Here is a 24549-nt window from a genome sequence, read left to right as displayed (position 1 = left end):
CCTGGTGATTTGATCGGCCACGTACTCAAACTCTGCAGTAAAATTTTTTCACTTGCTGCTTTTTTCCCTAGGTAAAGTGGAAGCTGCACTGGACCTCATACTGATCAATTCATTCCCTCTAGTGGGCAACTCTGAGACATCACTTATCTGTATCACTTCCAAATGGCGTTCCCGTGAGTCTATCACAATAGACCGAGACCAAGAGGATGTGACAAACCAGCACCGGGAACCACTGGAAGTTAATGAAGATTCAAAGAGAGCGACAGCCAAAACAGTGGTGTGGAAGAGGGAACAGGCCAGTGAAACTATTGGAGCATATTACTGTGAAGGGAAACTCAAGGATGAGGTGACAAGGATACATACCATGAAGATGCCGCTGCGAGGTACTGTATGGTGGTCAGATCTGAATTTTGCATGTCACTGCTTGCAGACTGGCAGTTATTCCCAGTTGACACAGGTGGACACAAACATGGCTCCAGAACAGGCAAGGCAGTCTGGAGTCAAAATAGACTTGGCTCGAGCCTGTGTTTTTCTTCTAAAATGCAGAGGAAACTCGTAGATACTAGCTGCTAGTCATTTCCTCATGGAAGTTAGTCAGACACCTGTAGGTATTCTGCCTGTATCTGGCTATGGCCAGGAACACAAAGTCAGGTGGCAGATAAGGTAAGTACTGGCCTCACTGACCCCATGAAATAATACATGCAGTAACTGCTGCACTGGGTTTTCTGCATCCCACACCCCTGATTTCTAAACATGCTTCCATTGTAAAGTCTTGACGGGTCTGAGATGCAGACAGGTAAACATCACTACCCTTTTTTTTTTAGTAAATGGGCAACCTGAGCCTAGAAAATAACTGCTTTGCCTAAGGTTCAGTCAAACCTCAGATCAGCAACATTGGATCTGCACAGTCTGCGTCAATATGAAAAAAACACTCCAGCTCAGCACTGGAAAGAAACTCTAGAGAAGTTTCCCAAAATCTAAGAAGGTTATTCACAAAAATCCACTATGGATTTCACTATCGACTTGGTTTTCACTTTAAGGCTATGCACAGTAGAAAAAGCAAATATGGCAGGGAGATGTTGCGATGAGAAGGTGGGATTTCCAAGGTCCAGCACTCTAGCCATTAAATTAGATTTTCTTATGTGAAAAATTTTGCTTGTCTCTGGACCTCATTAGGCTTCTGGGACAAGTTCCAAGACAGAGATCATCATAAACTACAGAAAAGTGGAAGAAATTTTGGCTAATTTTCTGCACTAAATCAAGTTTTCAACACTTCAGCCAATTTTTAGTAGTCTCCACTTTATTGCTAATGTTTTGTGCCATGGCAGCTGGTCTGTTGGGAAACTTGACACCTTTTCTTTATAAGGTTAGTGAGAGCAGTTATCGTTGTTGGTATCTCCTGAAATTATATAGCAAATTTAGAAAAAAAGGTTTTTCATTTGTCCAAGCTACAGTTAGTGTGTATTTGCTTCTTTTATTGTGGGAACATTAGAAGCAAGGTAGGCAGGACAAGTTCATTTTTCCTTGGCTTATGTTTTCTCTGACCCAATGTGGTCTTTGAAGGGTTGGATGGATCACCAAGGAAGCTCTGCAGATGCAGGCTGACAACTCCATTGTTTCAAAGTAGGCTGCAATGAGGCGGAGATAAGATAACAGTCCATGGAAAGTCAATGCAACCCTGTGGCAGAATGCCTGTGAGCTGAGCACATCTCTGGCTGTCCTGTAGAAAAAACTCCATGGGTGGAAGAATGTCTTCTGAACCAATTTTTTTTTTGCACTTGGTATCTGTGGACCTAGGAGCAGAGAATTTAATGTAATCAAACTTTGAGAGCTTCCTATGTGACAGAAGTTGTTCTAACCAGAAGTAACACAACATTCACACCAGCAGTAGGTAGGTTTCTTTGAATAATTTCTGGGTTTGAATCCATTTCTCAGATTTTCTCTGCAAAAGCTTACACTGACAACATTTGAGCTAGCAACTCGTCAGTGAACACGTATAACATAATCAGGCTAGATGGGTGAGAAAGAGGTTCAACAGAAATTCTCAAAGCTGTTAAAGTACAGAAAAAGAGGAAGAAGAGGTCAGTGAGGGACTGTGAGGTTTGGCAAAGCATCTGTAGTTGGAAAACAGGCCTTTTTCCCCTTTACTGTTGTTGTCTGAATAATTTTTAAAGACAGAACCTGTTTTTCAACACCAAAAATTGAGCAAGAGTTGAAATGTGCAGTTTCCCATTGAGGACACAAAAGGCATGGGAAGGAGCAGTACGTCTGAAAATCAAACCACTGTTCTGCAGCTTCAAGGCAAGAAGCTGCTGAAACACTCACTAAGCATTAATCATTTGGGTAGCACCACGGACTTTAGTGGGAGCTGTCAACTGCCTGGTTATGTACCCATTATCAGATACGCAGATATGGTGAAGATTTTTGCTACATAAAATGGAAAGATAACAGGTCCATTTTCCTGTTTTACTCTACACATGTGCCATTCTGAAAGCAATGAGTCCATTCTCCTGAATTCTTCATATTGTAGCATTATGATTACACATGTAATATTCACATGTGTAATGAGAGGGAACAGAGTAATGCTTATACTGTATACAGCATACATATCTAGAATAGAACAGTATATAGCCTGTTCTGCATCTAGTCAAATAGAATTTATGCAATTCTCTACACAATAAATGTGTATTTTCAGATATATGATTGAGTATCCCCCACAGAAACTCTCTAGAGCAGGCAAAGGGACAATAATGGAAATGTTAGTGATAGAGTTATGGCACTTGCCCTGCAACTCAGTTCATTATGTCTCTGTAAGGAATTGGCACACTCAAGATGTGAAATCATGAAATACAAGTCACAATCTAAAAATACGTTGGAACTGAGCCTACCAGGGAGTGTACATTCCTTTCCATTGCAACAATACTCTGAAGAAAAAATCTTGTGGTTAAGCTAAATAACATAAAAGAAAAGAAAATGGGAATACAAAAGTTTAATATCTTGTTAAAACAGTTAGTAATGCCTCACTAAATTTGGTCCAAAAATCACTGCAGCTGAAACACTTAGGATCATTTGTAACTAGCAATTCATTTTTGGGAAAGCTGTTGAATTTTATTTTCCTAAATAGATCATTATTTTCACCATGCATTTGTTATTCATAAATAACTTCTAGCTTGGGAGCTGACAGTATGTTGGGACTGCTTTCAGGTTTTGTTTGCCTGTTTCTAATGAGATCTTCTTTCATTATTCTATATTAGAAATCTCTGTTTCTCTGAGTTGTTAAGTTCAGTTACCAGTGCCTAGGTAACATGGCAAATGCCCAGTAGATTCCCATGCATGTTCTTAGTACCGTGCAGGAAGAGTCCTGCTGAAATTGATTGGATAGCGCTTACAAAGGAATGAAAACACATGGCAGAGGCTCAGAGCATAAACACTAGAACTGCACAGGGGGTGGAAATCCTATTCTGCAAAGAATTGTGACTTGTCAATAGCTGTCTTATTTCCAATCAGAAATAAAACATTAAAATGTCAAATTTCTCAAGGAAATAAAATTCTGGGAGAGAGGTTGGCTTGGATTGATAAAAATATCTTCATTTTTACTCAAATTTTCTTTCTTTAATTTTACATCACATGACATAACATAATAGAAACATTTTGATTTTTAATTAAAATGCCATTCTGAAATGGAAGTATTAAAATGTTCTTTCCTCAAATATTGCAAGAATACTACCCTTTTTTTCCCCCTTGGATTTTGCAAAATAATATTGTGGAGGTACTAATACAATTTCAGCCTCATACAGACTTTGATGTAGCATTTACCCACTCATTTTTCACAGCACTATTCACATATAATATAACAGAAAGTTCATTCATCATTTTTTTTCTGCTTTCTGATCCTATCACTGTGTATTTCTTCGCCAACAAATTTCAGCCTCAGACTCCAATTTGTTTTCTGCAACCATTGGTATGAACCAAATTATACTTTATTGGCAGTTTTCTAAAAATGAACCAAGAAAAAGAGACATAACTATAGATAAATGGCAATTTTTTTTATTAATAAGTTATCTAGCAGTTCATACTAACTTGTGTATGTGTTCCTTAAGCAAAATATTCCCTGTGAAATAAAAGCAACTTGAATAGAAATGGAACCTGTGCAAATGCAGAGCCGACTAGGAGCATGAATGGCTCTTCAAGGATTCCTTCTAGCTGAGGCTCAGGTGGGTCCTTCTGTTGGAAAGGTCCCACTTACTTACTTACTTACCTTGTTGGGGAGGCAGGTGGCAGCAGAACTGGGCTCCCAGGAGCTGAACAAAACCAAGATGTAGGACAGATTTACCCAAGAGGAACTTTCACAAGAGGAACTCTAAGGCTAAACAGCCTCCAAAACAGAAGAGAAAAGGGACTGGCGAAAATCAATGCCTCACTCCCCTGGGTGCTCTGAAAGGGAAAGTACGAAGGTGTAACATTCTTACTCAGATAAAGAGCTGAATAGTTTGGAATTTAACTTTGCCTAGAAGGGTTTCTGAAATTTTTTTGCCATAAGACTTATCAATGACCGTATGGCATAAAAACTCAGAGCTAAAAATGTTCAGAAAACCTGAATTTGTCTTCAAAAAGCTTCACAGCCTGGAATTTTCCAACTAAATGAAAGGAAGTGTCCTTAACTTCTAACTTCTTTCTAAGTAATATTGCCATTAAAATTATCATTTCACCCGTTTCAAAAAGTACTATTTCTTGAGATTTTTCTGTTCCTTCCCCAATTATCTTCTGATCTTTTTTTCCACTAGTGATAATAAGGAAAAGGCAAAAGTTTTGTGAAAATCCCTCTATCTACTACTTCGTTCTTTTTCTTAAATCAAGAACTATAAACAAATGTATAAAAGTACTTTTTTGTTTAAGCAGGAAAATGAATTTCAATTTCCCAACTGGAAAATTGAAAAATTTCACTAATCTAGACAGTTCCTCCCACAGAATCTTTATTTTAATTAAGCCACATTTTCAGATGAGAATATTTTGGTAAAAGTATTACTGGGTGTGAATATGTTTTTTTCTTTTTTTCTTAGTGCAAGCCAACACTCTCAGTATTTATAGAGGGCATGGTGAACTAACACAAGCACAGACCTACTCTACCTTACTGCATCTCCCCCAGACCCTGCATGACTGTGGTGTCCTGGACTATCTTGACTGTTCTGCGTCATAAAGCTTAAACAGAAGAGAACTGAGTCACTCAGGGTATTTGCCAATGACAGCTAGTTCCCTGCAATACATTTTCCAGTACTTTATCCAGTCTGCTTTAAAAATGTCTCAAGGGATGAAGAAACTTGGGAGAATGTTTTACAGGCAGTTGGAGCTCCTAGTTAGGAAGTGTTTCCAGTTACTCAGCCAAAATCCTTTTTTTTTTTTTTTATTTCATGCCCCAGGTTCTAGTGGCAGTCAGTTGTTTCAGGGTATAGGTGAGTCCTCTGTCATTGCCAAAACATAGAGTTGAGGTTGCTGGTGATAAAGAATCAGTGTGTGCTCTAAAGAAATTTAAATGTCAAAATCTGAGTCAGGGTCATGCTGTAAACCGTTCTCAGCTTTCAGCCCAGAGACCAGATAGAGGCAGTAACTGCTGCTATTTATCCCACACTTCTGTGCTGTTCTGTTTTCAGCCTCATTCCACCCAGTGGCACTAACTGTTACAGCAAATAAGGGAGAGCATGTGAATATTTCCTTCATCAGAATGGCAGCCAAAGAGGAAGATGCAGTGATCTACAAAAATGGTAATTAACCTTTCTCTCTTGTCTTTTCTCTTCCTGCTATCATTGTCTTAGCCAAGTGCCATGTAACTGTTTTAGTCATTGGTGATGATGCCCATGCTGTGCAACTGGAGCAGACATAATTTGTCATGCATTTAGTGTTCCCTAAAGGAGCCATTTGCCATATCCAATATATTGAGCTGACCTGTTTCTCTTCCACCATAATGCCAAATCCTCTGTTTATACCTTTGTTCTGTTTCTCATTTTCCTTTTTGACTTCCTTCTATATCCCCTCTTTTATGATGCTTTTCAGGCTAAGAAAATAAGCACTAGTAATCTGCTATTAGAAAGGCAAAACTGCCAACAAAATCTAATCCTTATGTCATTCAACTACAAAAATTAGCCAGGTTGTAAAATTTACAACACCAACTTTTCTATCTAACATGTCACCTAAATCACATATAACTCACTGTTCAGCTGTGTGTTGCTTCTGCTTGACACTTGGAAGAATGTGCAGTTTGCCATCTACCTATTGTAGAAATGTAGTAAAATACTGGTCACTAAAACTCACAGTGCCTTCGTACTTAATCAGAATGTTAGACCCCAACAAATTATATGTGTGGAAAGCACATGTAATGTACTGGTCCATCTTTGTCTACTGATAGTCAAGCTTACAGTTTACTACCAGGAAATGGAGTAAATAGAGCAGAATGAGGCAAGGAAGTGTCAGCACACTGCAAAAGAATGCATGCAGTGGGTCAGCATCAACCCCAGTTACTGAATATTTGGAACACTTCTCTACAGACTGGAAGAGCAAAATAGCAGAAAGGTGTCTTTTAAAAAGGCAATACGCAAAGCAGAGTTTCTTAAAGACCTGTTTCTTCATTCTTCAGAGATTCAGCCATGGCAGTGCACAGTGGAGAATGTTTGCCATCACTTGTCCTTTCAGGGTCCCCAGGGAAATTTTGTGATCTCCTGTCAGCATTTTCTCATACAAGAACCAGCTGGTATGTTGGAGCAGGAGTGCTTACGTCATGGTGCTGCCTTAGCTGGGATTCCAGCTGGAAATTTGGCAAAACCCCTCAAATTAACCATGACTCTGGACAGTAGGTCAAGTTCTCCACCTGCAATTACAGCTAAAATAGTATCCCTAAGGATTCCTGATACAGCAGCTGGCAAAGAAGACAAAATACTTGTCCTGTTATATTTAACTGTTGCAGTCTTTCACTTGAGCCATTTACAGTACCACTTGCCCCTTGCAGACCCTCACAAAAGCTGTCTAGAGAATGAACCTGTTCTGCTAAACAAGATTGCTTTAAGATATTGGCATAACACATGCCATCCTGGAAATCAAACCACAAAAACTGAACCTTGCTAACAGACTGTGAGCATAAGGCTTTCTTAATACTTTGCTGCCAAGTTTGTTCTGCAGCTTGTAACTCAAGATACTAAAAAAAAAAGCCCCATCATTTCCGAACTAATCCCTTTCATTCTTTGCTCTTTTTCTTTGTCCCTGTTTTCTTGAAGAACTGTTATGTGTTGTCATGGACTAAACTGACCTAAGATCATTTTGCTGTTTTGGCTACGATCCTCAGAAAAGTTTTACGTTTCTAGGCTGCCTGAAATTTGACTATAGTCACATTGATAGTATTATGGTATGTATGATACAGACAGTAAAGGTTCTGCCTGACACTGCTTACCTTCTAAATTATTTTGGCAAAGTGAAAAAAGGTGTTTCATTATCACTGTACCTGTAAGGGGATGTAGAAGGTAAGGGCATTTGATTTTTGGGAGTATCATCTGGTTAATGGTCATTCAGCATAAAAGACTAAGACAAGAAACAAGAGAAGTAATAAATAGACACACAAACTTAGACTCCCTAAGGAGTAGCAGATGACAAAGTCAAAGGGCAGAGCTGTCCAGCTTCTGAGGGCCACTGAGGGAACAATACAAAGCCCTGAGTACCTTCAGCCAGAGCTTTGTAGGTATAAGAAGCAGGAAACGGGATTATCATGGGTCTCAGAGGGAAAGAATAAGCATATTATGGCATGATTGAGGGGGACCATGAGCAGGTGTGGAATAATGGGATATTTAGAGGCAGAGCCAAACAGGAGAAAGGGAGGGCTCAAAGTGAACAGCAAAGGAACAAGCATGGGAAAAAGGGGCAGGAGGCAGGTGGAAGTTGCCACTGCTCTCGCCAAGCTCTGCAATACAGTTGATCCGATCTTATTAAACTCTGTTCTTAATTGTTCTTCAACATAAGTGTGCTCTCTGTCTCATACACATATGTATAATCTGCTAGTGACCATCAGGCCAGACTAGAATGCACAACAGTTTTGACTCCTAGTAACTGGAAACATATGCCAGGTGTCAAAGCATCTTATATGTCTGGGGCCAACAACCAGAGGGACTAAGTGTCTAAGGCTGGTTACGTCAGGGACCCATTTGCATGTGACTCTGTGTGTGTGTGACACTAGTGAATTTCAAGCCAGGCTAACCAGCAAGTAGGATAAGGGGTCTGAGAGCCAGCTATTAGAAAGACTGTAGGTCCAGGCCAGCTAAGACGCAGTTTGGGGTGTGTGAGTATATGAGATCTGCCAGCAAGCCCGACTAGCTGGCAAGTGAGAATAGGATTGGGCTGTCTGGGTGTTCGTGTGTTTGTGAGTCCTATGTTCACATGCAGTAGTACCTGTAAAGGCACAGTTCTGCTGTGCGCGTTTCTTGGTGGCTGGCTTTGTCGGTACAGTGTGTGGGAGAATGTGCACATATGTTTTGTTGATAGCTGGCTGGACTTGGCATTAGCCGACTGCAGCAGCCTTGCTCTAACAGACCAGAGTGGAGGGACTCCCCGGGGTCCTGAAGTCCACTGGATGCAGCTTGTCCTTGACAGCAACCAGTGTTCAAATGTTATTACTTGGTGATACAGAGCGATGGGAGAAGACCAAATGCTATTGACTTGCTTAGCAAGCATGTATGACCAACTGTAGCAAACCTAGAATAACACAGATAAGCTCCCTTGGTGAAAAAAAAATAGAGGAGACAGAAACATGTTAAGTCTGGGAAGAAAAGATAAAGCTGTGCTGTCTTCTTTGTGCTTTCGCCTGCTAAGTAAATCGTTGTGCTACCCAGATTAATTAGGACCTGGCTGGCATTTGCTGTTTGATTCCTCCCAGCCACACTAGACTTCTTACAGATTGGCACCCCTCACTTCAGGAAAGGCCAAGAAACAAAACAAACACTTTTAACCACTGGTGTGGTTACTCTTAGCAACATTCCTGTAAAGCAGCACTGAACACGAAGTTGTTTGTCACGTTCGTCTACTAAATCTCCTCAAGATCTAGCTTCCTTTTTACTTGCACCTCTCCAGTTATCAAAAACTAGTATAGCTAAAGAGCTGTTAGCAAATTCATAACTAATAAACAGATTCTGCTGCTTAGCTCATCCCAAGCTGTCCTTCCTCAGTAACCAATGCAAACTCACTTTTGTCTGTAGAGGGTGAATGACTTCTGTATGTTGTATCTGTATACTCCTTCCCCAGGTTCCTTCATCCACTCTGTGCCCAGGCATGAAGTGCCAGGGGAGCTGGAAGTCTCCTATCCTCAAGTTCAACCACAGGATGCAGGGGTTTACTCTGCCAGATATATAGGAGGAAACCTCTTTACTTCTGCTTACACAAGGCTTATTGTAAGACGTAAGTTCCATTAATGTGTGCTGATGATTAATTGTTTAAAGTCACAATGAATCTCAAATGAAACTTATACTGTGCCCAAATAAGGGCCAAAATCTTTCTTGGCATAAGTTGCCATCAGATTATGTCAGATGAAATTTCTTTCCCAAGGATCTTTGGTACAAGCTGATACTATTTAAGCAGCTAAGAGCAAAAAAAATTTCAGATTTAGGTTCAATTCATCTTAGCTATTTCCAGGACAGCTAGCTCTTTTCTCAGCACCTCAGCTTTTCAAACACCACGTAAGTGTGAAAGAAGAAGGTGGCACTGAGTCTCCCATGAGTATGAGATGCGGGTCTGAGCACAAAATAGGAATTTTCAAATATCTCTGTTCTCTATGGTGGGCTATATCCAAACCCCATTTATGCTAAGATTTATCATCTTTAGCATACATTATTGTAATTTCACAAACTGGTAAAACTCCTGGGACATAGTCTGGGAGAGTGGTAGGGAGCACAGTAACAATACAGAGAATGCAGGATTACATGCCACTGCTCAAACACATGTCCTGTTTTTCTTTGAATTAGCATTACAGACATAGACTGATGATTTTTAGAAGAGCTTTTTTCTAAGTATCCACATGTAAGAATTTCATCGTGGAAGAAGGAGGAGATAGAGCTCCAAGTGCCATGTTGATTCATTAAATATTTGCTGAAATCTGAAAAAGCTGATCCAAGTCTGGATTACTCAATTTTAGCAAGCCTACCTCAGGACTTTGCCATTTATTATCTTCTCAGTCCTAGCTTTACACTAGAGGGAGTCATGAAGGTCAGTTTCTGTGACATAAGAAACATTGTTACAAAAAAAAATACTGAAAATTACTGAGTCTTCTCAGCTCCCACTGATTTTAAAAGCACCTCAAAGAATTTTGCATCTTGCAGGGACAGATTAAACATTTGCATGATGAAGCCATATATACTTATTCAGAGCTTAAGCTCCACTTCGATTAAATCAGTATCAAAACTCGCACTGGCAAGATTAATGGTAGTAGTATCTTTTTAAATTATGAAGTGGGAAAGAAAATCATGACAGGTGTTAAAACAACTGATTGCTCTTAGTCCATTTATTCCAGAAACAGGTCACCAGTTGATTAATCCTTGTTATAAAGCCCTAGTGAAGACAGTAAAGATACAACAGATGTGAACCCAGTCTAATGAGCTTTCAAGAAAAATATTGATACAGAAAAAAATCATGCCTTGCCAAATGCTGGTACAATGCCAGTGACACCAAGCTTGGTCCTGCTGACATACTACCAGTACAGCCAGCTCCAGGTGAAGTCTGAACCTTTTGTAGGCCTCGCATCCCTGCTACAAGAATAAAAATCTTAAATATAACATATTTATCATCTTTCAAACTTACTCTTACAGACTAAAAAAAACTATCTCTAGTTTCAAAAAAGGAAGACTTTTTCAGTTCCTTCCTTGAAGATGTTACATAGTATTACTGCGTACTATGCAGCAGTTCTGATCCAGAAATAGAGGCACTTCCACGATGCAAAAAGTGATTCCTTACCTTAGGTCAGTTGGCTGGGGTTTTGGGATGTCCACATGGATCATATTTTTATGTATTTTACTGTTGTCTTTATTAAAAAGAATTTTCTACTTTATTGGTTACTGAATAAGAAGACGACAAATATGTCATTATATTTTTCCATAAAAGGATGTGAAGCTCAGAAATGGGGCCCTTCCTGTAGCTCCCACTGCCCTTCCTGCATGAACAATGGCATTTGTCATGAAGATACTGGGGAATGCATCTGTCCTCCAGGTTTTATGGGAAAAACATGTGAGAAAGGTAAGCATATATTATTTTCACAGATTGCTTATTAATTTGTTGTCAGTAGTAGAAGTTGGCAGATTATTGAAGGAAGCATCAAATGGAGTAGCCTTGTTTTACTCTTTATAGCTTTAGCATTTACAGCTGGTGCTGGAGACAGGACAGTGCTGGGTAAGATGAACACTGAATTAGTAAGGCTGTTCTTGTAGTTGTGATTTAACTTCTCCCTCTCTTCTAGTAGAGATTATATTGCTAAGGAAGATGAATGTTTCCAATTCTTCTTGATCAATATGCACTTGGACAGAGTGCTAGATAATCTCACCTAGGCTCCTTTTCCCACAAGAGGCTGGACCAGATGATCTTTTGAGGTCCCTTCCAACCTAGGCTATTCTCTGATTCCCCTGAAATCAGTATGCTCAAAGCTACAGACTGACTGTTAAATGCACGGTAGAATAGGAGATCTTAAGGATACACTGGCACTGGGAAATGAAGCCATGTGTTAGAGGTTCCCTGGCTACTTCTGAACATGCTGCTAATGTGCTCACAGGGTGATTTGTTTCTGTGGGGGCATATCAACAGTATATGTCTGTGCATATCTGTGTCTGTGACAATTAGTTTGGATTCTGGAAGAATTATAGCAGACATCACATTGCTCTGATCTCTCCAAGCAACTTTCAGGTTCAATGCTAAATATGTATCCTAATATTTTGACTGAATTGCAGCACTGCAAATACTATAGCTAAGCTATTGGAATAGTTGACATCTGAATGACTCTAATGTAGCACTGATCTTATCAGAAAAGCAAAGCCTTGAGGTTGGCAGTTTCATATGCACTGACCTCTAAGAAGAATATTTGGTTTTCATGGCACTGTTTGTCCATTTTATATTAAAAAGGCTTACAAAGAGGATTTACTGCTGAAGCTCTGTCCCCACATATCCAAAGCAATGGGTGCTTTGCTGATGGATCCTCACACAGGAGAAAGTTAAGTTTGATTCTGCTGCCTGAACTTAACCATTAGTGCAGCCATGGCTTAAGTTGTTATGGATGTTAATATATCTGGTGTCTGAATGGTAAAAAATGCTATTTTTTTATTTTAATTCATGTGTTCTGTTGTCTAAAGCTGTGTCATTAGAAGCCTTAGCTCTTTTGTGGACTTAATGTTATTGGGCTATTCTTCCCCTCTCTCTCTTTAATAGCTTGTGGAGCCAACACATTTGGCAAAACATGTGAAGAGACCTGTAAAGAAAACTATGGCTGCAGAAACTATATGTTCTGTCTACCAGATCCATATGGTTGTTCTTGTGCCACAGGATGGATGGGACTGGAATGTGATAAAGGTATAGTAAAAGATATGAGGAATGGTGGAGTCCTTAGTGTGCTACACATAGGCAATATAGAAGGGAACTGACAGAGAAGTGTAAAAGACAGGACTTTTTACACTCTGTAAAAGATGGATAATATTTACCCATTTCAGAGGACCATGTCAGATTTTCAGAAGAAGGACATGGTAAAGTTGAAAACTATTCAAATTATTCTGCAAAATGAATTGACGTTCTACTGAGATGTTAAAAATCCTCTAACAGCTACAGTCCTGCTGTATTTCTACAAGTCAAACTGAGCAATTCAGTGCCAAACATATATCCATTGCTGAGCAATACTGAGCATAATCAGTCTTGTTCATTTCAATTAGACTGCAATCTCTTTGGGACACAAAGCACATCTTCCTTTGTGAATATGTGTCATCTTGTTCAATGGTGGCATAACTCTGATGAAGACTTTGGACACTACCACAGTGTAAGTAAGTGAAGTGCTAAAGAAGCTTCCACATTGGCATCTAGTCTACAAATGACCGGCACAGATACAAATGTCATCTATGTTTTTGATGTTAGTGGGTTCTCAGGCTGCTCTGTGGATGATTTAGTGCAAATACATATAGTTTCAAACTCAACCCAACTGAGGGAACTAAACAGTACTGGAGAATTGTTGCATGAGATTGAAAACTAATGGAAGACATATTCTAGTACCTTTACACTAACTGGAAACACATGTACTTGCAGAATGCAAACCTGGTTTTTATGGGTCGGATTGCAAACTCAAATGTAATTGTCACAATCGAGGGACATGCGACAGATTTAAGGGCTGCATCTGCTCCCTTGGATGGCATGGTCTGCAATGTGAAAAAGAAGGTAAAGCAAGGTAACACGGTAGTAAATGGCTTTTCCCAGTGTAACTAACTGAAGCAGGTCTTCATGCTGGTACAGCATTACCACTCCAGGCTGGTATCCTTGCTCTGTCAATTACATTCCAGGAGCCCAGACACTTATGTACATCTTTATTGCAATACAGTATTTTTAAGCCTCTGCCTCAAATGCTGCATCTAGCAGGCTGGTATGCTACCATTTCATGTGATTTTGCTTTCAATAGAGGTGGATTTTTAAGCCTTACTCCATACGATTTGACATTGGCATTAATATCAATTACTGACAGAAGCTGCACAGCCTACCTGCATGATTAGCTTTTGGACAGGCTTATGGTACTTTACCATTACCTACCTCTTATTCATCTGCATATAGTCCTATACCATGTGCCTCATGATCTGAAATTGATTACTGAGACACCAGGACAACCCCAGAGTTTAAAACAGCTCTGTCTCTCTGAAAGGGAGTTAAGCTTGCAAAACTGAACATATCTCATTCAGAATCTCTTTGGATTCAGGCAAGCTTGGCACACAGTATTTTATAAGATGCACTCAGCCTCTATTATTTCTGCTTGATAAAGTGACAAATCCACTGTTAACTTTTAAAAGCTTTCAAGCGCAAAAACAAGTAGAGAAATAAGATTGTGATCTAATGAGCCAAACTATATAGTTGTGATCTGACTGATCTCTTAAACAGACAAAACGGAGAGCAAATAGATACTGTACATTCAGTACAAAGTGTGTGCATGATCTTGCCATAGCTACACTATCTGTGCTTAGAATGTCATCGAGGATGAGAGGGGAGGGGAAAAGAAAGAAGATTGGACACAGGGCTTGCTCCTTCTCACATGGTATTTACACTGATGTAACAGTGCTGACTTTGATAAGCGTGATCCTTGCACATGCCCACATGAGTGAAGGGAGAACCAGACACTTATGCTGCCTATGCTCATTGTACACCTAAACCTGTTTTGGTGCTGCCTTTTTAAAGTTCTGTTTGAAGGCTAATATTAAAATACTATATATCTTCTGTAGGTTCAGCAGATATTTCACCTCAGATAGAAAACTTACTCGATCCTGTAGAACTCAATTCTGGTGTCGAGTTCAAGCCTTTTTGTATAGCAACTGGGATACCACTTCCTAAATCTGAAGAATTTAAACTTTTGAAGCAAGATGGAACTGTCCTAAGGGTAGGCTCCTGATTAATTGCTTCCTGTTATTTCTGATGTTTATATTGACTTCATCTGTAGCTAATGCACACTATGGTTTTCAAGCATAATGTGAAATTGCAATATTCTGAGATACCTCATGAGCACATGTGAAACTATGGAATTGACCATTGTAGACCCTTTCTATTGATATCACTAAACTCTAGATAAATTCCTAAACTGTGAGAAATTGTCATGGGAATATTCCTAAATACCCACATTTTTCAGGCCCTGTACATCTTCTGTCATTTCAGCCTGCCCTAATTGTTACCAGTAATCGCTCTGAAGCCATGTTTACAATTAATCGAGTCCAGCCCCGAGATACAGGAACCTGGGTCTGCAGTGTGCAGACAGTAGCAGGAATGGCAGAGAAACCATTTCAAGTTACAGTCAAAGGTAAAAGCATGAATCTCTTCAAATGTCTTTGCCTCTCTACTTTTAAGGGCAGCTTTATACTCTAACATGGCAGAGCTTTCTGTTCTCTGCATGGCAGAAAAATGCCTGAATATCTACAGTCAGAATGTGAACAGAAACCCTTTATTAGCAACATACTAATTACGTGTATTGACAAAATAAGTGTGGTGATAAGGATTAGAAGAAAACCCAAGGGTTTTTTGAAAGATCGAAACTGTCAGCGTTATGGTGTAAACCCCTCTCTACATCATAAGAGTTTTGAAGAACATCTCCCATTTTCCTGTAGATCTAGGAAGATATCAGAGTTTTACTGACATAGGGAATTAAAAGGCTGGTTTAATACTTGCATTCTTGCTCAGTTCCTCCTGTGCCACAATATGCCCCAAGACTGACAGACAGTGGACATAATTTTCTCATAATTAATATCAATGCTGAGTTACATCTTGGAGATGGACCTGTTGTGTCAACAAAGCTCCTGTACAAGCCAGCAAAACGTTATCAGTCCTGGATGTCTGTGGAAGGTAAGAGAACATTCTTTAATTCCCTTAAACACAAACTTCAGCTGCATGCTGAAACATACTGTGGTATCTGCTCTTGACTAGACTCAAAAGACTTTACAAGGCATAATAGTAAAATCTTTTATGACTGGACACGTGAATCTCTGTATATCACTATGTATAATGTTAATGTGGATGTGGTACACCGACAGTAGTCAAAAGTGTATATTCAGTTTTCATCAACTAAAATGTTCCATCCTCCTTCCTTAAGATAAACAGTACTCAACGTTGGGCCCAGCTGTTGAAAATTCATGTAAACAGCAGGTTTTCAAAAGCTGTGAGCAGTATGGAGACATGCTGGAGCATCCACAATCTTCCATCATGTCTATTGTGTCCTCTGGTGAGACAAACATCTTACCTAAATATTTATCAGGAATGGTACGGGCAAAATGAAGCCTTCTTGTGAGTTAGATGATCTCTTCCAGCCCTGTTTTAACATCTTCTGCAAGACCTAAAATATTATAGGAAGCATTAACAGGAACTTTAATAAGTAACAAACAACTGTTGTTACTAATTCAAGATAACCCAAGATCCATGTACACAATGCATGCTGCCTAAGCAACCAGCCTTGTTCTGTCCTGAAGGAAGGGCAGACAGAAACATCCTTTGGGCTGGGTTGGAGCTCAGCTTAAAAATAAGTATTTTATACTTATAAATAGTTTATTTTAGTGAATCGGGAACAAAAGAAGAGCCTGAGTATCTGACCTTCCATGGTTATTGGTTCAGGAATATTTTCCAAACCTTTTCTTCCTTAACATTTTTCAGCATGGTCTATGGCTTTCCTTTCTCCTTTTGTTGTCAGTAAAAGGCACAACCAAAAGACTGGACAATCTGGAACCAAAAACAGAGTATCAGTTCTGTGTTCAGCTGAGTCGGCAAGGGGAAGGTGGGGAAGGCCATCCTGGACCACAGGCTAGCTTCACCACAGCTGCGCTTGGTAAGTTGTCATCTTGGCTTTCTACAAAAGGGCTGTTTCAGCTGCTTTCCTCTGTGGTCTGTTCCCTGATCTCTGCCAGAGGACTTTTATTTGAGTAAGCAAGGCTGGACCTGAAAACTATGTAGAGTTTTTCAAAATAATCTCAGGCAAAGAAAAAAAACAAACAAACAAAAAAACAGAGGTAAAGAAAATCATAAAAAGGCAGAGCTGTTGTTCTGCCTGATTTATATCTGGGGGATCTGGGAAAGGAAAATTTACATATTTTGGCTGGCTATGCAGCAAAGTTGGAGATACAAATCACTTCTTTGCACGCTAGTCCTTCCTCCTAATACCAGATCAGGCCTTCCTTTTAGTATTATATCAGTTTACTTTAAAAATGAAGATGTCTGAACAAGCAGAAAGTCCACTGAGGATACAACCCAAACTGAACAGAGGCATAGAAAGTACATGAGGATTGCACCAGGAACTATCTAATGAGAGCAAAAGAGCTGGCTTCTCGCATCTAAAAAGTGCGTCTGCAACCCCAGCTCAGTGAAGAGACATTTTTGTTGACACAACAGCTGCTGATAAGATACTTTGGGACTATCAACACCTCTTAGGTGTAATTTCTGCCAAATTGAGTGGGGTGGTGGGGAGAAATACCCTTTGGCACTCCATAGCTAGGGCAAGTGGTTGGGAATAACTGGTACCCCTATTTTAGCTTGCATATCAGACATGAATTATTGTTCCCTGTCTCACTGTGGCTTTCCCAAGGTCTTCCTCCACCAGAAGGTCTCACTCTCTTTCCAAAAAGTATGACTTCACTGAATTTGTCATGGCATCCTTTAACACTGAGAGCAGAGGATGACATTCGTGTTGAAGTGGAAAGGAAGAGCGTAAACGACAATGGTGACGAGAGCAGCGTTATTACTCAAGTGCCAGGAAATATGTCCACCCTGATCATTAAAGATCTTGAGCCTAGACAGCAATACATGTGCAGGGTACGGGTGAACACCAGGTCCCAAGGAGAATGGAGCAACTATCTGTATGCATGGACTTACAGTGACAGTAAGTAGCTGATTCACATCCTCCTGTTTAATTCTTCCTCTTTCCTCTAGTGGTCAGACCAATTGCCACTTAATGACTACATTAAATGTAATCCTTTGTACTGGTAACACTCAGTTCCTGATGCTCACTTACGGTTGTTATTACTATTATTATGAAGAACCCACAGAGTTCATTACTCCAAGCCCCTTTGTTACTCCAAAAACACACTCAGACCCTGCAGTTGAGTTATGTCAATACAGAAATAATCAACAGTTAAAGAAGGAAGAGAAGATACAATGCCAGGTAAAACCCCTGTGAGCAAAGAGTAAGTTAAGTGTGCCACATTGAAGACCAAGGACTGCCCTTGAATTCCCTGAGTGTGAGTAGTGTCCTTTCATAACGCTATAACAAATGCCCTATCTGAATGAAGTACCATCTGAACAGATGTCCATCTGAATGGCTGATGGGTGCCACTGCCCATACCACATACTGGAAAGGTGGGCTTCTTCCTCCTTACAGGTCATATGAGGAGGTCCTCACTGAGATCCTACCTATAATAACAGAAGTATCAATGGCTGTCATGAGACACTGCAGTTCCCTGAACTCTGACGCTGAACTGCACTAAGAAAAACATAAAGGTACTCTTTCCCAGGAGAAGGTACTTAGCTTAGTAGTTGTCCTGGTTTCAGCTGGGATGTAGTTAACTGTCTTCCTAGTAGCTGGTACAGTGCTATGTTTTGAGTTCAGTATGTGAAGAATGTTGATAACACTGATGTTTTCAGTTGTTGCTCAGTAGTGTTTAGACTAAAGTCAAGGATTTTTCAGCTTCTCATGCCCAGCCAGGGCACCTGACCCAAACTGGCCAACAGTATATTCCATACCATGTGACGTTCCATCTAGTTTAGGAACTGGGAAGGGGGGGGCAGGGTATCGTCGCTCGGGGACTTGCTGGGTGTCGGTCAGCGGGTGGTGAGCAATTGCCCTGCGCATCATTTGTACATTTCAATCCTTTTATTACTACTGTTGTCATTTTATTAGTGTTATCATTATCATTATTAGTTTCTTCTTTTCTGTTCTATTAAACCGTTCTTATCTCAACCCAGGAGTTTTACTTCTTTTCCTGATTTTCTCCCCCATCCCACTGGATGGGGGGGGAGTGAGTGAGCGGCTGCGTGGTGCTTAGTTGCTGGCTGGGGTTAAACCATGACAGTAGTTATGGGTGCGTCCACAAGTCTAGCACTCACCCCTGCTGGTGGTTTTCTGATGAAATTTGTGGCAATGCTGGTATCAATTTCCCTTCTTTCTAACAGCCTGAATCCTGACAGGGAATTGTTCCCTGCAGCAGTGAAAATATGGAACTTGGGAATCACACAGGAATGATGATTCAGTATAGAAGGAAATTAACACTTTCTGCATTAATCTGAAAGCAATCATGTTGTTCTTGCATACAGCTCAGAGAATTCGTATCTTCATCCAAGGACAGGGGTATACTGAATGCCACTCCAACCTCTGCTGGAAGTGTGGAGTGACAGCACATCAGGTTCATAAAACTACTGCATTCAGTTACCACACCCCGTCAACAAAATTCTGATTCTGTTTAGCACAGTGAAAGCACTGAGGAAAGTGTCTGGCTCACTGTGGGAAGGAAGAAGAGGTGGATGTACACTCCAACGCTTTGCGTGTGTTTGTGTTTGTTTTCAGGAATCCCTCCTGCACCGTACAACATCAGGTTTTCTAACACCACAGACACATCCTCAGTCATCTCTTGGACAACCGCTGAGGGTCATTCCATCTCCTCCATCATCATCAGCTACAAAATTTATGGCAAGGCTGAGTACAACCACATTGATATTATCATAAAGAACACCAGCATTACTCAATACCATCTCAAGGGCCTTGAGCCAAACACTGTGTACCAGGTTCAGATTAATGCTCAGAACAACATTGGCCTGAGCAACCCAAACACATCATTTGAACTGAAGACTCTTCCAGAAGCTAAAGGTTGGTTATTCCAGCATGCTGGACTTGCACAGACCAGGGCCAGTGGTATAAACTAGTTAGCTAAGGCAAAGTCATAATATTATTTTTTTAATATTAGTTTTCTTTTGCTCTTAATTTTGACACACACCACAGCATCACCAAAATCTGATTCTTAGTTCACTGCATGGCACTGGTGAAGTGACAACATGCAACATTTGTGTGTATCCACTAGAAAGTGCCCAACAGCTCATAGATTAAAGGAGCTGCATACAGTAGGACTATTAGATCACTGAATGTGACCTCAGCTCTGCTCTGCCTGAATTCAGCAGGACCCGCAGGTGCTCATACATCTGAAAATCAGAGCATCCAATGTCTGTGACATTTTTGGAAAACAAAGGGATGTATCTCTATGTCTTTATCCAGTTTACAAGACAGGACTATTTAGCTATAGATTGTTCATGGCTTTTTCAGAAGTAGCTGGAAATAATGATGAACTCTTTATGTGCTTCCTCAACAGCTCCATATGAATCAAAAGGAGGCAAAATGCTGCTTATTGCTATACTTGGCTCTGCAGGGATGACCTGTGTAACAATTCTCCTGGCCTTTCTCATCATGCTGCAGTTAAAGCGAGCCAACTTCCAGCGCCGAATGGCTCAGGCTTTCCAAAATGTGGTGGTGGGTTTCCAGCTTTCCTGTGCCAGTGTGGTTATTAACTTTGGCCCCATCTTTTCCTGGTTTTTCCAATTCCTTTTTCTCGGCCTTCCCAAATACTGTCTTCTCTTCATGTGTGCAGTTAGTACTGTTGTTGTAAAGCTTCTCTGCTAGTGACCCCAGAGCTAAAGCAATCACAGTTATAGACTCTGAGGTAGAAAACCTGGCTTGAAAAAAGTTGCACAACATTTATCCTTCTCCCTTTTCTGCCTTGTCTCACCTGTGTATGACAAGTACCAAGCCAGACAGAATGGGGGAGCCTCTTTTCCCCCTCCGAAGCTGTGCCTGATTTTGAAAACTACAATATTTTTTAACATTGTTTTTGAGCATCAGCGACTGCTCCATCATGGCTTTGCAACGTGGGGACAGCACACCAGGGATCAGTCAATGGCAACATCATAGTCCTGGATGTGAGGAAATTGCTGAAGATTGTAACATCACATAGAGATATCTTTATATATACATGTATATATTTGTATCCTACTGTAGTCTCTTTATTGCTCTGCTTTCTCGTGCTGTTCTCTCACTTCAGAGGCCAACCTGTGAAGCAGAATGAACCTGGGTCAAAGACCTCCTCCATATGCATCTGCATAGGTTGTTTCATAAACAGGGGGCCAGGGGCTCATCCAAAAAGATGATCAGTCCCCAGGCCACACAGAATAGCTCCTGCTCCTTGTCCTGAAACTTTTCCCACAGAAGTATTTCATGGGAATGTGTAACTGAAGTAGTGATGTCTTCTCAAGTATGGAGGAAGATCATGTCCTCTCTCTTTCGTTTCCTTGCTCCTTTTTTCCTCAGTCTTCCTGACTGAGCCTCATCAGCACAGGATTTAGTCAAACCTAACATGAGAAAAATCTCAAACCTGAGACTTAAAATGGGGTTTGAGATCAGTTTTACCAAATTTTTGCCCCTCTCCTTCATCTTCAAGATGATAATAAAACTGTTCAGGAGGCCTAGGTCTACAAAAGTACTTACACATAAATTTATTATTAATTAATTAATGATTAATTTTGTGGATCTGGGCAAAAGTGCTTGATGCAGTTAGCATCTAAAGTAGGTGTAATTGTCTATTGTAGTCACTCTTGCATAAGCAAGAGATGGATCAGGCTCTGTGTGTGTGTGTACATGAGTGAGCACACATGTATTCTGGGAGTGTAATCAGAGCATTGCTCAGTAAAGTAGAAATCACAGTTAATGTCATTTGCTTAACTCTGTTACAGAGGGAAGAACCAGCTGTACAGTTTAACTCAGGTACTCTCACCCTGAGCAGGAAAGCAAAAAACAGCCCAGATCCCACTATTTATCCAGTTCTTGAGTGGAATGACATAAAATTTCAAGATGTGATTGGGGAAGGTAACTTTGGGCAAGTCCTGAAAGCACGCATTAAGAAAGATGGCTTACGCATGGATGCTGCAATTAAAAGGATGAAAGGTAGTAAAGATGAGAGACTCTGAGACTAAAGACTTTTCTTGGTTGTTTGTTGCAACTGTTTCTCTGTCATAAGAAATGCTTAGTAGTCCTCTCCTAAAGATAAAATAAATATTCAAAGTTGCTAGTGAACTTGCATCAGTTGTCACTAGGCCAAGATTTCTGCCCTGGCAAAGACTATATTTCTGTATGGTCAAGTTGGTTTATATTTCTCTTTAGTTGTTAATATCATTAACTATTATGTATTTTTCAATTCATAGGTCAGTACGAACTTCATGTGTGAGTTCACCTGCAAAGTAGGAACCATTATAAGATGCATTTAATACAGACAGGAGCACAGAGCTAGCCTGGGGCACGGCATTTGCTTATCTTGCTTTACCTTAGCCATTCAGAGACAACTGTATCTATGCATCTATGTATATACATACTATGAGGATCACTCTTTTTTTTTTTTAACTCATTGGGCATGACCACCACGTTCCAGAGAGAACTACAATAGATAGAATACTGCAAGAAAGTACATATTTTCTTGCGATTCACTAGATCATTATCCAGGCAAATTGGGAGTCATTCTTAAGTATGATGATCATTTAAAAAAGGCCAAGGTCTGCACGCAGGCAGAAATAATCAGCAGCACACATATGGAAATTTTTTTAGGCAGCTAATCTTCATATGATCTGCTATGATATTTTATATTCTCAAATAATAAGGGAAGTGACATGGTATATTAAGATGCTTTCTTTCTCTGCAGATGGCTGTTACAGACATTAGATTCTCTCTTTTCCTTTGATTGAAAAATCCTACTTTTTTCAGTAGATAATAATGTATCTTAGAGTCTTTCTCTTTCTATTGGGGCTGAAGCAGTAGTGCCCCAGGCAGCCCAGAGTCCTCCTAATTAACAACAATATGGTCATAAATTCAGTTCAAAGGAAAACACAAATGCATGCTTATTTGATTTTCAGAGTATGCCTCAAAAGATGATCACAGAGACTTTGCTGGAGAACTTGAAGTTCTTTGTAAACTTGGTCATCATCCCAATATCATAAATCTGTTGGGAGCATGTGAACATCGGGGTAAGATACGCTTGAATACATATACTTTAAAAATCAGTTTAAAAAAAAAAATCCACAGTACAGCCCATACAGTCCATAGAAACACCAGCTCATAAGCAGGTCTTTCTGCAATATTTGTTAAAAAGCCAAATAAACTTGGTTTTAGCTCTACAAGCCCACATTAATTCTTCAGAAATGATATTCATCAATAGCTCTAAATTCTTCTCTGCACCTAGGAATTTTGCTGTTTGATATTTCCCCTCCAGTCTGTTTTATGTTTATTTCTTTTTCACTCAAAGCAGTGTAAGTGTCCAAATACTGTTATTGATCATCTTTTACTTTGTGATATGCTCACTATCTGATGTTTCATTAGGATATCTTTATCTTGCTATTGAATACGCCCCACATGGAAATTTACTGGACTTCCTTCGGAAAAGCAGAGTGCTAGAGACAGACCCAGCATTCGCTATTGCCAACAGTACTGCATCTACACTTTCCTCTCAGCAACTTCTGCATTTTGCAGCAGACGTGGCTAGAGGGATGGACTACTTGAGCCAGAAACAGGTCAGTCTTCAACTATCTACCCACTGAAAGCACAGCAATTCATTTTGCAGGGACTATGCCTTTTAATGAAAACAAAATAAGGTTTTAATATTAGCTTCTATAGCACCCACTGGAGGAGTTTTATTTTGTTGTGTTCACCTAGCCCTATCAAATATTATTTCACAAGGAATCAAGGAAAAGGCATAAAAACTTACTAAAGATGTGGTAAGTAACTGCTTTCATCTTCCGATAAAGTTTAAAATGTTCTTGGTAGCGCTATACCAAACCGTTTGTTTTGGGTTTTGTTCGTATTCTGAACATTTGCAATTTTTAATATAGTACTAAAATAATACATGTAAACCTCATAAATACTGTGATGATGTCTTTTTTATTATTATTTTAGTTTATTCATCGAGATTTGGCAGCAAGAAACATCTTGGTTGGAGAAAATTATGTTGCAAAAATAGCCGACTTCGGCTTATCAAGAGGCCAAGAAGTTTACGTTAAGAAGACCATGGTAAGGATCAAAACGAACTCATTTAGTCTGTTTTCCTCATTTTTTGTTTTCTTGTTTCTTGCTTTGTGTTTTCATATGAACAAAAATGCAGACTTATGGGTACTACAGTACTGATTATTTAAATGTTAAATAGTAACATGTATAAATATTTATATAATGTTTATTCATAGACATACATTACTTGTAAATCAATTTTATACCATGTTTATAATGTAATATCAATGTAATTGAAAATTATTTATATGAATATGGATGGCAGTAAAATAACCAGTTTTGCAGCTAGTTATGAGATTTAGTAAAAATGTACTATAAAAAAACATATAGTATATGTTTGACATATGAAAAGGCTATGTGCATGTGGGTGGATCTGTACAGCTATGAAAATATTTTCATACCAGAATTTATCCAGCTGAGGCAAGCTGGTTTAATTCTATTGAACAAGGCCAAAGTTAGCAAGATGGTAACCAAAGGCATGTCAGGATCTGTGAGCTGAAAAAACAGCTGTCCAGAGCTAATGCTTTGGAACAGCTGAAACAGGAAGATGTGTAAAAAGTATCTTGTAGTCATAGACCAGGAATAACACTGGGTGGGCAAGGGAACAGGATTGGTTAGAGGCATTATAAGACATCACTCAGGAATTACTTCCATTTTCTCTTGATGCTGGTTGGATAAATTTTCTGTTAGCTTTAGTATGAACTGTGCCTTTGAGAAGTGAATGCACAACTTAAATAAGTTTATTTACT

The 24549-nt window shown here is 39.7% G+C and overlaps 1 protein-coding gene across 1 annotated transcript in view; it reads left to right on the top strand.

Annotated features, from left to right (window-relative positions):
• TEK (TEK tyrosine kinase, endothelial) overlaps positions 1-24549 on the top strand; it is a 39442-nt gene that overhangs the window by 11905 nt on the left and 2988 nt on the right. Inside the window, exons 2-18 of the mRNA XM_010578127.1 lie at positions 72-383; positions 5649-5759; positions 9274-9426; positions 11122-11253; positions 12433-12573; positions 13294-13422; positions 14469-14623; positions 14896-15037; positions 15415-15576; positions 16415-16549; positions 17303-17596; positions 19277-19576; positions 20073-20230; positions 21487-21697; positions 22657-22767; positions 23120-23310; positions 23693-23806. Of these exons, the coding sequence (XP_010576429.1) occupies positions 72-383; positions 5649-5759; positions 9274-9426; positions 11122-11253; positions 12433-12573; positions 13294-13422; positions 14469-14623; positions 14896-15037; positions 15415-15576; positions 16415-16549; positions 17303-17596; positions 19277-19576; positions 20073-20230; positions 21487-21697; positions 22657-22767; positions 23120-23310; positions 23693-23806 (2951 nt within the window). The remainder of the gene's footprint in view (positions 1-71; positions 384-5648; positions 5760-9273; positions 9427-11121; positions 11254-12432; positions 12574-13293; positions 13423-14468; positions 14624-14895; positions 15038-15414; positions 15577-16414; positions 16550-17302; positions 17597-19276; positions 19577-20072; positions 20231-21486; positions 21698-22656; positions 22768-23119; positions 23311-23692; positions 23807-24549) is intronic.

The sequence above is a fragment of the Haliaeetus leucocephalus genome, unplaced genomic scaffold, assembly GCF_000737465.1.
Source record: "Haliaeetus leucocephalus isolate CR32 unplaced genomic scaffold, Haliaeetus_leucocephalus-4.0 Scaffold605, whole genome shotgun sequence".
Classification (NCBI taxonomy): Eukaryota; Metazoa; Chordata; class Aves; order Accipitriformes; family Accipitridae; genus Haliaeetus; species Haliaeetus leucocephalus.
Note: the sequence above shows the minus strand (reverse complement) of the source record. Positions and strands in the feature narration are given on the sequence as shown.